The sequence below is a fragment of the Zootoca vivipara genome, chromosome 9, assembly GCF_963506605.1.
Source record: "Zootoca vivipara chromosome 9, rZooViv1.1, whole genome shotgun sequence".
Taxonomy (NCBI): domain Eukaryota; kingdom Metazoa; phylum Chordata; class Lepidosauria; order Squamata; family Lacertidae; genus Zootoca; species Zootoca vivipara.
Window position 1 is genome coordinate 69,173,107 of NC_083284.1, and position 12,773 is coordinate 69,185,879.

The 12,773-nt window shown below is 43.8% G+C and overlaps 1 protein-coding gene across 1 annotated transcript in view; it reads left to right on the forward strand.

The window, feature by feature from the left end:
* Window positions 1-464: 464 nt before the first annotated feature.
* KCNIP4 (potassium voltage-gated channel interacting protein 4) overlaps window positions 465-12,773 on the forward strand; it is a 243,163-nt gene continuing 230,854 nt past the window's right edge. Inside the window, exon 1 of the mRNA XM_060278964.1 lies at window positions 465-4,773. Coding sequence (XP_060134947.1) covers window positions 4,686-4,773 — 88 coding nt within the window. The 5' untranslated portion in view covers window positions 465-4,685. The remainder of the gene's footprint in view (window positions 4,774-12,773) is intronic.

Genomic DNA, 12,773 nt, shown 5'->3' on the forward strand with positions numbered 1-12,773 from the left:
CCTCTAAGGTGCTACTGGACAATTTTATTTATTTATTTTGACTGCATCAGACCAACACGGCTACCTGCCTGAATCCAACATTTCCATGGTTATAGTGACCCTCTTTCTAGGTGAAACCCACAGTTGCTTCGGTTCTCTAAATTCTGATCAGAAGGTCGGCGGTTCGAATCCCCGCGACAGGGTGAGCTCCCATTGTTCAGTCCCAGCTCCTGCTCACCTAGCAGTTTGAAAGCACGTCAAGTGGTAAGTAGATAAATAGGTACCGCTCCGGCGGGAAGGTAAATGGCGTTTCCGTGCACTGCTCTGGTTCGCCAGAAGCGGTTTAGTCATGCCGACCACATGACCCGGAAAAACTGTCTGCGGACAAATGCCGGCTCCCTCGGCCACTAAAGCAAGATGAGCGCCGCAACCCCAGAGTCGTCTGCGACTGGACTTAATGGTCAGGGGTCCCTTTACCTTTAAAGGTAAAGGTAAAGGGACCCCTGACCATTAGGTCTAGTCGTGACCGACTCTGGGGTTGCGCGCTCATCTCGCATTATTGGCCGAGGGAGCCGGCGTATAGCTTCCAGGTCATGTGGCCAGCATGACAAAGCCGCTTCTGGCAAACCAGAGCAGCACATGGAAACGCCGTTTGCCTTCCCGCTGTAGCGGTTCCTATTTATCTACTTGCATTTTGACGTGCTTTCGAACTGCTAGGTTGGCAGGAGCTGGGACCAAGACAAATGCCGGCTCCCTCGGCCACTAAAGCAAGATGAGCGCCGCAACCCCAGAGTCGTCTGCGACTGGACTTAATGGTCAGGGGTCCCTTTACCTTTACCTTTACTTAATTGGATGGATCATACCCATGTTATCTGAGAACAAAAATTATTCATCACATATATAACCGGTCATTTTTCATACACATAAAACTGAACATTACACTCAGGGCCGGATTTAGGTTTGATGAGGCCCTAAGCTACTGAAGGTAATGGGGCCCTTTATATGTCCAGCTGTCCTTTGTCAACAACAAATTGTCGCTGTTTTTTGTGCTGAATATATGCTATACGGTAATTTATGGACCTAATAGGTATCTAAAGCCATTTGCACATGTTGCCATGCAACCAGTCCATGCAGAATGTAGGCACCCTATATATAGAAAGGAGCAAACCAGTGTTATTTTAGGGAGCAGGTGGGGCCCATTACTTACATCACAGGAGCCTAAACAACAACAAAACACTGTTGCTGTATGTAGGTTTAAGCCGGCACAGACTACACTGCTTGGATAAATTGCTTTCGTGAGCGCTTTGTACATTTTCTAAAATAAAATAAAAGGAGGCTAGTGGATGATTATGTGCAAGTCATGATTATTTCCACCTGCACCTCACCGTCCTAGCCTCACATGAGGTTAACTGCATGCTTCATTTCTTTGTATATCTCTGTCTGCACTTAAATTGATTTTTCTGCCTTGTGTCATAATTCATTGCACATCTATATCTAACTTTCACCGACTCATCTTGCCTTCATATTCTGCTCCCTTATTGAAGGCTTGTCGCTGTTTATTCCCTTTATTTATTGCCTTTCATTTAACAAAGTTCAGTTACTTTTATCTGCTGTCTCTGGTTCAACAATTGCCAAAACTTGTTATATCAAATCTTGTTCTCCAGGGTATTTATAACATTATCCAATCGAGCATTCCTGAGCATCCTATATCCCTTCTTCTAAATAATGAATGAGGATATTAAAAGAGCTAATTTAGCCCTTGTCCATCAACTGAACTGCCATTTATCAATTACTCGCCCCGTTTGAAGGAATCTTTGCAATTTTTAGCACACATGATGGTTCTGTGTGAATCAGACTGCAGTAGCCAAACAGGAAGATGTTCTTAGGAGGAATCTTAGGTTTTTGCTTTAGGTTCTTTTCTTTCCTTTTAATAAAAGGAAGGAAGTACCAGGCAATAAGGGTGGTTGGAAGAAGTAAAAATGTTTGAGCCATGAAAACAATGCGACTCAGTATCCCTGCTGGGTCCTGAGGGGCCTTTGCAAAAACAGAATAATTCCCAAAGGGTGAAAGGTCCTGAAAGGTCCTGACATATTTTCAAATTAGAAATTTAAAGACAAATGGGATGCCATTCTTCCAATAGTTTGGCCTCACCCCTGAAGGTGCACTGAGCCATTGTTACCTCAGACAGACAGATGCCAACCTATTGGTATGCCATTCAAAAAAAAAAAGTTATGATTTCATTGGTTGCAACGTCTAAGGAGTAGGTGGCATGGAAGTTTAATGTGATAGTCAAGCATTTAATGAAGAGTATTACACTTATTCTTATTCTTATTTTCATTTCTATACTGCTTTATATTTTTAGGGGAGGATTCAAAGTGGTTTACAACCTACATTAAAACATCAAATAGAACAGAAGAAAACCAAATATAAAGTATACATTAAAAGCAACATTATTAACAGGAAGCTAAAATATCATCTTACAAATTTCAAAATAAGACATTACAAAGGGAGATCATGTATAGAATGCTAGTTATAAATGCAATTTGGTTACGTCTGCTTTTAAAGGTGTTGTGTTGTGTTTATTCAGGGGGCCATGAAGCTGGAAAGTCATTCTCTGCCCATTTAATGTTTATTGTATACTGGCCATCTGATTTCAAGTGAATGGTGATGTAAAAACATTGTTTGTTTAAATAAACAAAAAGGAAATGAAAGAAAGAAAGAACACACATACGCCATGAAAATTCAGCATTCTTTACGTGCAAATTTCTCCTCCTCATCACATTCCTGTATGCCAATCTGACAAATGTACACATTTTTCCAGGTGTTTTCCCCCAACAAAATACATTTATGCATGTGGTTTTCACTAATATATTCATTTCAATGCACATTCTTCCCCAATATATGCAGTTTTGTAAATCATGTTTGGTTGGAGAACTTCACCACAATATTCAGATTACTGCGAATTCTGAAGGATACCAGAGTTTCAGTTCATCTCTTCCCTCACAAAGTGAGAAGGTTCACCTTTAAATGTTACCTGAACTTTCTGAAGTTCTCCTTCTTCCATAGATGACTCTACTACTATCTGTTCCCTGAAATCCCTCCTAGGACGTACATGTGATGCATGTATTTGTTTTCTAGGCTAGACTCAACTGAATGTCACTCTTCTGGGACAGCCTTTGACAAGCCTTTAGTCCTTATTCCTGACTGAAGTGAAGTCTAAGTAGTTCTGATTGCAATTGCACATATTTATCCCCTGTCAAGGGACCCAGGTGGCGCTGTGGTTAAACCACTGAGCCTAGGGCTTGCTGATCAGAAGGTTGGTGGTTCGAATCCCTGTGACGGGGTGAGCTCCCATTGCTTGGTCCCAGCTCCTGCCAACCTAGCAGTTCGAAAGCACGTCAAAATGCAAGTAGATAAATAGGAACCGCTACAGCGGGAAGGTAAATGGCATTTCCATGTGCTGCTCTGGTTTGCCAGAAGCAGCTTTGTCATGCTGGCCACATGACCTTGAAGCTATACGCCGGCTCCCTCGGCCAATAATGCGAGATGAGCGCGCAACCCCAGAGTTGGTCACGACTGGACCTAATGGTCAGGGGTCCCTTTTATCCCCTGTCAAAACTTGCCTGCTTGTCTCCTCCCTTCCCTCTATTTCCTCTTCTCCACCCTCAAATTTAGATAATTAGGCATGTAAATGCTTAATAGGGTATTTGGGGAGGGTTTATTTTTCTCTAAAGCACAATGCTTTGAAATGACGTCGTTAAGTCTTACCATCCTCTTTTCAACGAAAGTTTTAAGTACTTTCCTGGAATGTGTGCATTTAATTATTTGATGACCCAGGTTGCTGTGGCCCGGCATGCTAAAGGAAATTTGCTAAAACTTTAGATTCCTTTGGGGCAGGCTGTGGAGTTTGAAATTTTCACAGTATTTGCAATAAGCCGCAGAGTTAAGCCTGGCTTTTTATATCTGCCCCGCTGCTGTCACAACAGAACGATTGCCTTCACCTTGATTGTTTTTTTTTATATTTCCGACAGGTGAGCTTTTGGTGTGGAAGGTTGTCTTACTGTGGCTGGGTGGATAACCCAACCTTGAACTGCGCACTTTAATATATTTTTCTTGTGCATAGCAATCATTGCAAAGCTACACACACACACACACACACACACCCATCCAACCGGCAAGATTGCTTCTTGCCACTCTTTGCAAAACCACAATTCAAACTGGGTGCCCTGCTATCTCTTTCCTACCTGCTTACATGCTGATTCATTGATGAGGACAAATTTCTATGTGTAGAGTTGAGGCTGCAGGCCCCGCCTCTGACTGACTGAATGGTCGGTGAGGTTGCAGCAGTATCTGCTAAGGAGAGAGCGGAGGAAAGTGTACCTTTGCTCTCCTATATCTTGTTGGACTACAAGTGCTCATCACACCAGACAGCTTGCACACGGGGTTACAGGAGGACCTGAGTGTGACCTCCCTATTCAGCATCCCCCTGTCAGTTCAGTGTTTTCCTTGCGTGCTTTTTCTCCCCCCCCCTCTCCTAGTCCTTTGAAGGATTCTCCCTTTTCAAACAAATCCAAAGGAGTTTGTCTGGCTTTAGCGAGGCAGCTTGTGAGCAGGCGAGCTGGGACAGAAGTTCTCAGTCAAAAACTATTCACTTTCATTAGCAAAAGTGTTCGGGCTCTCCTCAGAGGAATACCTCACTGCATAAAATGAGTGGATGTCGAAAACGGTGTAAACGTGAAATACTGAAATTCGCCCAGTATCTTCTCAGGCTAATTACAGGTTCTCTCCATACAGGTAAAAACCATTCTTTTCTTTATCATGAAAATGTGCAGAGTGGTAACACTGTCTGTCTTCTTCCACAATGCTTTTTTGCTCTGTTTTTGTGGTGGTCTTTATTTAGTAAAATGAACGGGGAGCGGGGAGGGATTGTAACGAATGTATTTTTGGTTGTTTAATGTAAACTATGCGGGAGCAGTACATTTTGTTAAATTGCACCGAAGTCTGCAATTGCATCCGAATCAGAACAGTGCTGTTAAACATACATATGTGTTTGCATATTTGTTCGGAGCAGAGTGCATTAAGAAATGTGGAGCACGATGCTCTTCTGTGGGGTTTGGCATATGAAAGCAGATTTCAGTGTATGAACGATGTTCACGTTATCTTAGTTGGCAAGCAGAGCTGCTCTTGAAATATAAATCAACTGCTGGATGTTAGCATGACATTAAAATTTTATCAGCAAGAGCTTTGGAAAGACTGCCTTTCAGGGTGTTTAAAATCTGTGAAATTTCTGCAATATCTCTCTTGACAGCCAAGCCCTTGAAACTGAAATCTTGAAAGGGGTGTGTGTGTGTGTGTGTGTGTGTGTGTGTGTGTGTGTGTGCTTGCTTGTGTTTGTTGATTAATCTCTGCTTTAAGGTGGGTGAAATAACAGCATGAGACCAAGTTGGAACATTCTGTTATTTAAAAAGAATCCCTTTTTCAGAAGTGAGGCCAGCTGTCTGTCTTTGGAAAATACTTTTCCTATTCTGATGTGCATGTGATAAGGTATTTTTACACCCTTGCCAGGTGACAATGGTAAATAGCCCACCTTGTATGCTCCAGGTGACATTTATTTATGTTTTGATTCCGTGTTAAAAATATCAATTTGAGGTGTGTTCTATGTGGGTGTGCAGTTTGAGGGCTGTGTGTGTGTGTGTGTGTGTGCTATTAATAATTATAATTACATATTCATATGCATGTTTTAAGGACACCACCATGTGTCAAGTTGTAACGAGTTTGTACTTTGCTGTGTTAGAAAATCTTGCTCCTTGGAAACTCTCAGAAATTGAAGGGTTCAAATCCAATTCAGAGATGCATTTTTACTGTCAGAATAAAATGCTTTATATTGAAACATCTGTGTAGAATAAATAGCCATTTCTGGTAAGCGGTTTTTATATCATTCTGGCAGTTTTGATGGTTTTGCAGAATTTAGTGTAATGGAATGCTTCTGCTACAAACATGTGTCCCCAACCTCCACCTCATCACTGTTGGTAGAATTTGCATCCTTTATTTTTTTAGGGCATAGTGAGCCAAACAAGGATATTACTTATATACATTCTTTCAGGAATTTCTCAAATTCATATTCCTTTTATCATATTCCTTTAGGCTGCAACACAGTGGAATAGTTGTCAACAGGAACTTTGGGATCTGTGCTCTTCTTCCCCTTGTGGTGAGACTCACCCATGCACACTGAATCGTTCATGGGACAGCAATGGGCTTTCAGACTCCAGGGTGGCTCCCCATGTAGGAAGCCCATTGGTTTCTCTTGATCTAATATGGCATTGCAAACTTCTGGCTTGCACTTTTCCTAGACAAATGTGAGCTTGGTGTTGTCTAGCTGCTTGCCTCCTGTACTCTTATTCCCCCACCATTCTCTCCAAGTCCATGATTTCATGCTTCCTGCTCCTTGTTCTTCCAGTTCTTAAGACTCCCTACAGTCAAGCAGTAAACAGTGGGCAAAATCCAGCCAGAGTTAGAGAAATCAGGTTCTCCTCCCAGAGAGCATGTGTTGCGGTGAGGTCACCACAACTGACTCTCTGTTGCTGGGGTGGGTAAGTTTGGATTGTCACAGCTACCCAATTGGTCCCTTGGAAGCATGGGACCTGTTCCGGCCAATGGGGTTGCAGAAATTGCTTCTGAGGGATAGATATATACCACTGCATGTTGCATTGAGATTCTTCTATTTCGCTTCGTCCACCGGATCACCCTCCCTATATTTAGGGCAGGCGGCCCTTCAGATGTTTTGGCCTACAACTCCCATGATCCCTAGCTAACAGAACCAGTGGTCAGGGATGATGGGGATTGTAGTCCAAAACATCTGGAGGGCTGAAGTTTGGGGATGCCTGATTTAGGGTCTGTGTTGACCTTACTATACCGTCGTGGGTCATCTGCTTTGGGGGCAGGGGCCTGGTAGGAATTTTTCCCACTTGGCTGATTGGCTGGTGCCTTTTGGGTTTTGCCTACCGTGTTAGCAAATCGTCACAACTTTGTATGGTTTGCAGTTAGGCATTGGTTAATACATATGGAGGGGACGAGGCGTGGCTGTGACCTGTCCCTCCAATGGTTGCTGCGTAGGTATTCCGTTAAAGGGATCCAGGGGCTCGCCATGCATTTGTCCGACCCCGAAAGGGGGATAGGGCCGCGCAGGAGCCCCTGGGAGCATTCTGGGTGTGATCTTAGGGATCTGCACCCATCCCAATCGATCTCCTGGGGTGCTTACCTTGACTGACCTCTGCAACTGGCAGTTGTCAGTTCTGTTCCTGTCCTGGATAGTCTGGGACAGGTTCAGATAGTCTGAACCAATGCCTAAGCAAACCAATCACAGACTGTAATCAATAAAGTTGTGGCCAAAATTACGCCAAACCTCAAACTAAAATTTGAGTCGTGTGTGAATTTATTTCTAGGCAGTTTTGGTGATCTTAACACGCAAATGTCAAGTTGCTAATCAATCAGTTTTAAGAGAGACGGTGTGATGTAACAGCTAGGGAAGAGGTAGCCAATGAACTGTTTTCCAGGTGTTAGATTACAGCTCCCTTCATCCCTGAGCATTGGCCATGGTGGCTGGGGCTGATAGGAGTTGTAGTCCAACAACTTCTAGAGGCTACCATGTTTAATACTGCTGGACTTTTACTGGGTTCAAATCTATAGTGAGCCATGAAACTCCCTGGGTGATCTTGGATCAATCACTCTCTCTTAGAATAAGCTGCATTGCAGGCTGACCAGGAAACCAGGTGTGCTACCCTGAGCTTTTTGGCGGGTGAATTAAAAAGTGACTGGTCCCAGCATTAAAATCATATCCTGCTAGCAAATCATAGAAGAATCATAGAATTGTAGAGTTGGAAAGGACCTTGAGGATCATCTTGTCCAACTCCCTGCAATGCAGGAATATGCTGCTGTTCCATGTAAGAGTCGAACCTGCAACCTTGGTATTATCAGTGCATCAGAAATGCCAGTTACTCAAATATTTTGTTGAATACTGTGCATGCAGCTCTGTCCTGTGACATGCTAGGCCACTCGTGTAAGATTCTCATATGTCCAATATTTGGGCATGCCACCTGGTGTCCATTTGGTTGGGAAACGCTGGCCTGTGAGCTCTCCTGTTGGAGAACAGCCTTGACCAAAGGTGTCATGGGCTTTGAAAACACTCGAACTCAGGAGGCAAAGGAGAAACGTGCTAAGAGGAAGGCACGCTTGGCAAATCCACACCGTGATCAACTCCCGCCCGGAAACCAAAGTCCCCACTGTGGAAGGACGTGTGGATCCAGAATTGGCCTCCACAGTCACTTATGGACTCATTGTTAAAACCGTGTTTATGGAAGACAGCTACGAGTGATCGCCGAAGAAGAAGAAGAAGAAGAAGAAGAAGATGATTTGGGTCATTAGCTGACCCACATTCTTACTTTCATTTTTTTTAAAAAAATGCAGATATGTGGCCTTCGTAGATTGAGATATACAATATACATTGAACAGGCAGTATTCCGCTTAATTGTTTAGGGAGAAAAAAGGTCAACTCCCACCTTCCATTGTCAATGAAAAAAGTCACAACCACAATTGACATGTCTGGTTCTGTGCTGGCGGCTCTGTCCTCAGTCTCCCTGACATTTTCTATTCTGGTGCCCAAAAGAAGTGCATGGCCAATGCCAGAGACAACCACCCAATATTGCAAAACCACCGAGCTGAACTTCAGCCATGAGCAAAGCAGCAAGAAAAGAACAGGGCTGACTGGAGTGTGGGGGGGTGGATTTACTGTTCAAGAAGGAAGAGACTGGAAGGCAACCAACTCGAGCAATAGCCCATGAAAGCCAAGGACAACCAGTGTTTGGGAGCACAGAGAGGCCTGAAGGTTGACGAGGTGAAGCTGATGGTTCCCAACTGCAGGGCTGGCCCACCCATGAGGCAAAGTGAGGTGACCACCTCAGATGGCAGGATCCACAGAGGCAGCAGATCTGGCCCCCAGGGAACGCACTGCCTGCTGCTGTTACAGTGACAGGTGTGGCATATTCCTTGGAGACTATATCACCCACCTTCTTGGCAGGATGCCCCCCCCCCCCACATACCACCTCTACAATAGCCTCACCATGAATATGAGGTGCAACTGGTTTCATCCCACCCCTAGGGAAGAAATGTTGGAGGCAGCTCTCTGGAGTCTCCTGGGCTGGCATGATTTGGAGTGGATTCCTTCTCCTCCCCTACCCCTATCCCCTTTGGCAGCTTTTGTTTCCCATTTCAACTGTCGGGTAAGGTTAATTTGATATTTCACCCTTGTTCCTGATATAGATCTTCACTCACCTCTTCTTCCCTGGCACCTGAGGGAGGGGCACCATTTTGTGGTTTGCCTCCGGTGCCAAAATGTATTGGGTTGGCCCTACCAGCCAGATCTATAGCAGCTCTAGGGCCTTAGATGAAGCTCAGTGAGAGTTCTGTTTTTGTTCCCTTGCCTTTCTCTTTATAATCCTTTCCAGGAAGGTTTTCTAGTGTATCGAAGGAGCCACTGTTTCTAATAACAAAAACTGGGGCCATTCAACTTGAGTTGACCGTATGAAGCTTTGCCAGGACCTGGGAGCGCATGTGGCTGACAAGAATGCAGAATTTCTGGAACCTTCTTCTTGTCAGCCAGAGCTCTGCTGGCTTTTGCTCTGATGACTATAGCTGAGGGAAACTAGTAACAGGACCACACATGCTAACTCTTATGCGCTGCCCAGATGTTCTGGTTCCTAGACTGCTAAAAATAAGCAATTTCAAGGGAAAATATATTCTTCTCCTCTGTTCACACCAAAGTACTTTGTTTTCTATTGTGAGGCTCCTCATCAAGGAGGTGGGCAAAGAGATCTGGGTGGCCCTCTGTGCCGAATCTGTGCCAAGAGATCATAACATTGGTTATTAGCCAAGCAAATTTTATGCACTGTTTCATCTAAAATTAAAATTAGCATTCATCAAGATGCTGTTTTTGTTTCCAAAAAGAAATGGCAAGGAAAGCCAAATAATAATGTGAAATGTGTGCTTAATCAGTGTTAAAACTCCTGAGCTCAGTTCTTCTCGGATTTTTTAATTTATTTTCCCCCCTGAAACTAAAGCTCCTTTCTGAGTCTGGAACAAATTTATACAAGAGTCCTACATGCAGTCACTGGTAGACATGCTACTCCCAAAAAAGGCAGTTTCTGCACATTTTGTTGTGGGAAGTGAGGGGCAGGTGGGGCTCGGCAACCTGGGAAGGTAGCCCCTCTAGGAGAAGGAAAAGTCTGGTCCTAAATTTCCACGCCTTGCGGTTATACTCATTCGTGAGAAAGGCTTAGGGAGTAAGTGGGATATCTTGTGGGACATCTTCAGGAGAAGAAAGGGCTAGGGAATAAACCCCATGCAAATTCAGAGTGGAGTCTCTAAGATGATTGAATGGTTCCCTGTACTTCTCCTGGCAACTCCTGCAGCCAAACTGGTGCCAAATGTATTGCTCTGCTTTCCTTTAGACTACATAAGCAAGGACAAGACTACCCAGTCGTCTTGTCGTCTGCGTAGTCTTGTCGTCTGCGTAGCCCAGGACCTCCATACACACGGCCCAGGCTTGCACCTTGGTGAGGTCACTTCAGTGCTGCTAACACAGCAAAAACAATGAGAGAAGCTGCAGTTACAAGTTACCAGTCTTTGCAGCCACAGCTGTTGCTGTGATTCTCCAGCACTCTGACTCCACCCCTGGAGGCGCACTCCATTGCCTCTCAAGCAGACAGGTGCCAACAAAATCTTTGCATCCAGTAAGCACATGAAGGGGGACTATGGCCACTGACTATGGTCTGTTGACCCAGTCCCTGATATCTGTGCCCTTCCATGATTTAGCCTACACATGTAGTGAACAAACGAAATGGACTTTTGTTAACCATTATCCAGACTTCTGTAGCCTCCTTTATTGGGGTATTACTCTTGAATCTAATTAATTTCAAATTAATTAGAAATTAATTACAGGAAACCTTTCATATAATCTGAATCAGGGTTTAAAGCACTCTGTGATAACAGTAGTTAACATTCTTGTTCTAAAAAGCCCTTTTCTTTGCACACAAGTTATATAAAATTGAATTCGGGAACTAATTCGTCATGGTTTTTGCATGTAATAGTTTTGGGGTTTTGATTTATTTATTTTTCTAGCTGAGAACACTGGTAAACAATAAATAAGTGAATATAGTTTCCTTATCTCTTGACCAGAGAGAATGAATGAAAACACAATCTGCAGTAAGTCACTAAAAATCTCTCTTCTCTCCGCACCATGATGTTGAAAAACAATGTTTTATTCTGTGTGCAGCAGCCGAGAATTTTCACAGTCATCTTTAATATGTGCCTCAATATGTGTTTATCAAGAGGCAGCTCCTTTCCAGGCTAGCAGCAGGTAAAAATGATTGATTCAGTAACTGTAGAAGTCAACAACTGACAGTGTGGGGAATATTGACAGAATTGTGTGAATCGTTCATATCCCCTTTATGTATTCAGCAATTTTGTTTCCTGCCTATACTGACCACAATAGCATTTTCCAAATGCCTTCTTTGATTAATTGATCCCTTATGACTCCCCCCCCCCACTACTTGCTCTCCCTATAGACCTGAACTGCTGGTGTTTGGAAAGGGCTCCTTTAGGAAAGAAGACCATGGGATGTAGAAGATCCATGGTCCTCCCAAGCAGATGTGATGCAGGGAGCACCAACTTTGATAGAAACAGAGGAAGCAAGTTAACCCTCCCTGTCCCTCTGCCCCAGAACCATTTTCAGGATCTAAGTCTCATCTCCACCCACTGCCCAAGCGATAGTCAAGGTACGGTGGCCCTCAAGGAGAGGGGAAAATGTTTAGGGTTCAGAGGGAGTCATTTCCATGACATTCTCCCTTCTGGAGAACCCGGTTGACTTCTGCCATTTGGCAAATGGTGGGTAGCCGGGCTTTGCAATGATTTGCTAGTGATGTAGTGTAACTTGATTTTATGCTGCTGTCTTATTGGTGGGTTTTTAAAATTGTAGGACGCGGGTGGCGCTGTGGTCTAAACCACTGAGCCTCTTGGGCTTGCTGCTCAGAAGGTCGGCGGTTCGAATATCCGCGACGGGGTGAGCTCCCATTGCTCTGTCCCAGCTCCTGCCAACCTAGCAGTTCAAAAGCATGTCAGTGCAAGTAGATAAAGAGGTACTGCTGTGGCGGGAAGGTAAACGGCATTTCCATGCGCTCTGGCACTTGTCACAGTCCTCCGTGCACCAGTAGCGGTTTAGTCCTGCTGGCCACATGACCCGAAAAACTGTCTGTGGACAAACGCTGGCTCTCTCGGCCTGAAAGTCACCTTTGATTGGACTTAACTGTCCAGGGGTCCTTTACCTTTTACCTTTACCTTTTAAAAATTGTATTTATAAAATTGCATTTTATCCTTTTCAAATAGTTTGTATGCTGCCTTGATTGAGTGTCTGACAGGCTTAATGACTTGGATGTGCCATTGAAATCAGCCTGAATTAAGCACCACATTTATGATTAAGTATGCATGGAAGGGTGGTTGTTGTTGTTTTTTTGTAACAGGATGACTCCATTTAATGTAAATTACATGAATTAATTACAATTTTACTTAAAATAATTAAAATTATATGTTCACTTACAAGCAGAACACATCAAACCTGCCTAAGTTCTTCTAAGTTTGAGTATTTATGCTTCTGGTTTTCCTTTTGGCTAAACATGCACAAGAATGGATTCTGCTGCTTAAAGATTGCTTTAGATCAGTTGCTGGAACTAAGTCTGGAAATTATA